The sequence below is a fragment of the Penaeus monodon genome, chromosome 21 (assembly GCF_015228065.2).
Source record: "Penaeus monodon isolate SGIC_2016 chromosome 21, NSTDA_Pmon_1, whole genome shotgun sequence".
NCBI classification, from domain to species: Eukaryota; Metazoa; Arthropoda; class Malacostraca; order Decapoda; family Penaeidae; genus Penaeus; species Penaeus monodon.
Genome location: NC_051406.1, coordinates 9,748,975 through 9,749,822, shown reverse-complemented (window position 1 = coordinate 9,749,822; position 848 = coordinate 9,748,975). Strand labels below are relative to the sequence as shown.

Genomic DNA, 848 nt, shown 5'->3' with positions numbered 1-848 from the left:
TCAGCGGAGCCGGCGCAAAGATCGTCAGAGGCGAGAACAAAATTCCCTCTTTTGATCCTCTTCGCTTTTTTTTTCCTTCTTCTTCAAATAAACCGCGGCAAAGCTTATGACTGAGATGATTTGCGTTTATTTTTGTATGAGGTTTTCCCGATTTATTTGTTTAGACGGTTATATTCTGTGTACGATTTTCGTTATAGGTCTTGTTAGCATTTTTTTTTTATTCAGACGAAGACGAAAAACAAAATTGCCAATGTGAGTTTGATATGCCTATCTAATCGCCATTTATATTAATTTGGCGATAGCGGAATTGCCCGTTACCTTGACCCTAGTTGGGGGGGGGGGGCACAGTAAAACTTGTGTATATTGAATGGTGTAATGAACCTTGGCCCTTTTACTATTGCCCGTAGAAGTCATGCCACGAGTGTAGGTTATATACGCTACCTGGGGAGTTTCAGTTCAACACCTTTTTTTTTCCTGCATTATTTCTTCTAGTTATGCTTTGACTCCTATTTCGTTAGATAGAATTATCATCCATATGTTACAAGAAGAGAACAGATATAAAAACAGAATACTTACCTGGTCACCTAACCATGAACTAATGAGCTTTTCCCTTCGGTTTACAGGTGGAAGATGTGATTGACGAGATCCTGAACCTGGAGGAGGGCTTGGACGCCTCCGACAACCTCAAGGCCTACGATCAAGTCAACAACATGCCGTCGTCGGTAAGTCGACGATTTGTGCTCTTGTTTTTCTGTGATAGTTTTTCCTTTTTTATTTTAACCTCTTTCATTATTTATTCGATTATCGCCTTCAGTAAACTGTGCGTTTTGTTTTCTTATATTATTGTG

At 39.5% G+C, this 848-nt stretch overlaps 1 protein-coding gene across 1 annotated transcript in view; it reads left to right on the top strand.

Annotated features, from left to right (window-relative positions):
* The window catches only part of LOC119586192 (transcription factor EB-like), a gene marked incomplete at its 5' end in the record, with an annotated part of 127,344 nt that overhangs the window by 121,587 nt on the left and 4,909 nt on the right, over positions 1-848 (top strand). Inside the window, 1 exon segment of the mRNA XM_037934894.1 lies at positions 624-722. Within this exon segment, the coding sequence (XP_037790822.1) occupies positions 624-722 (99 nt within the window).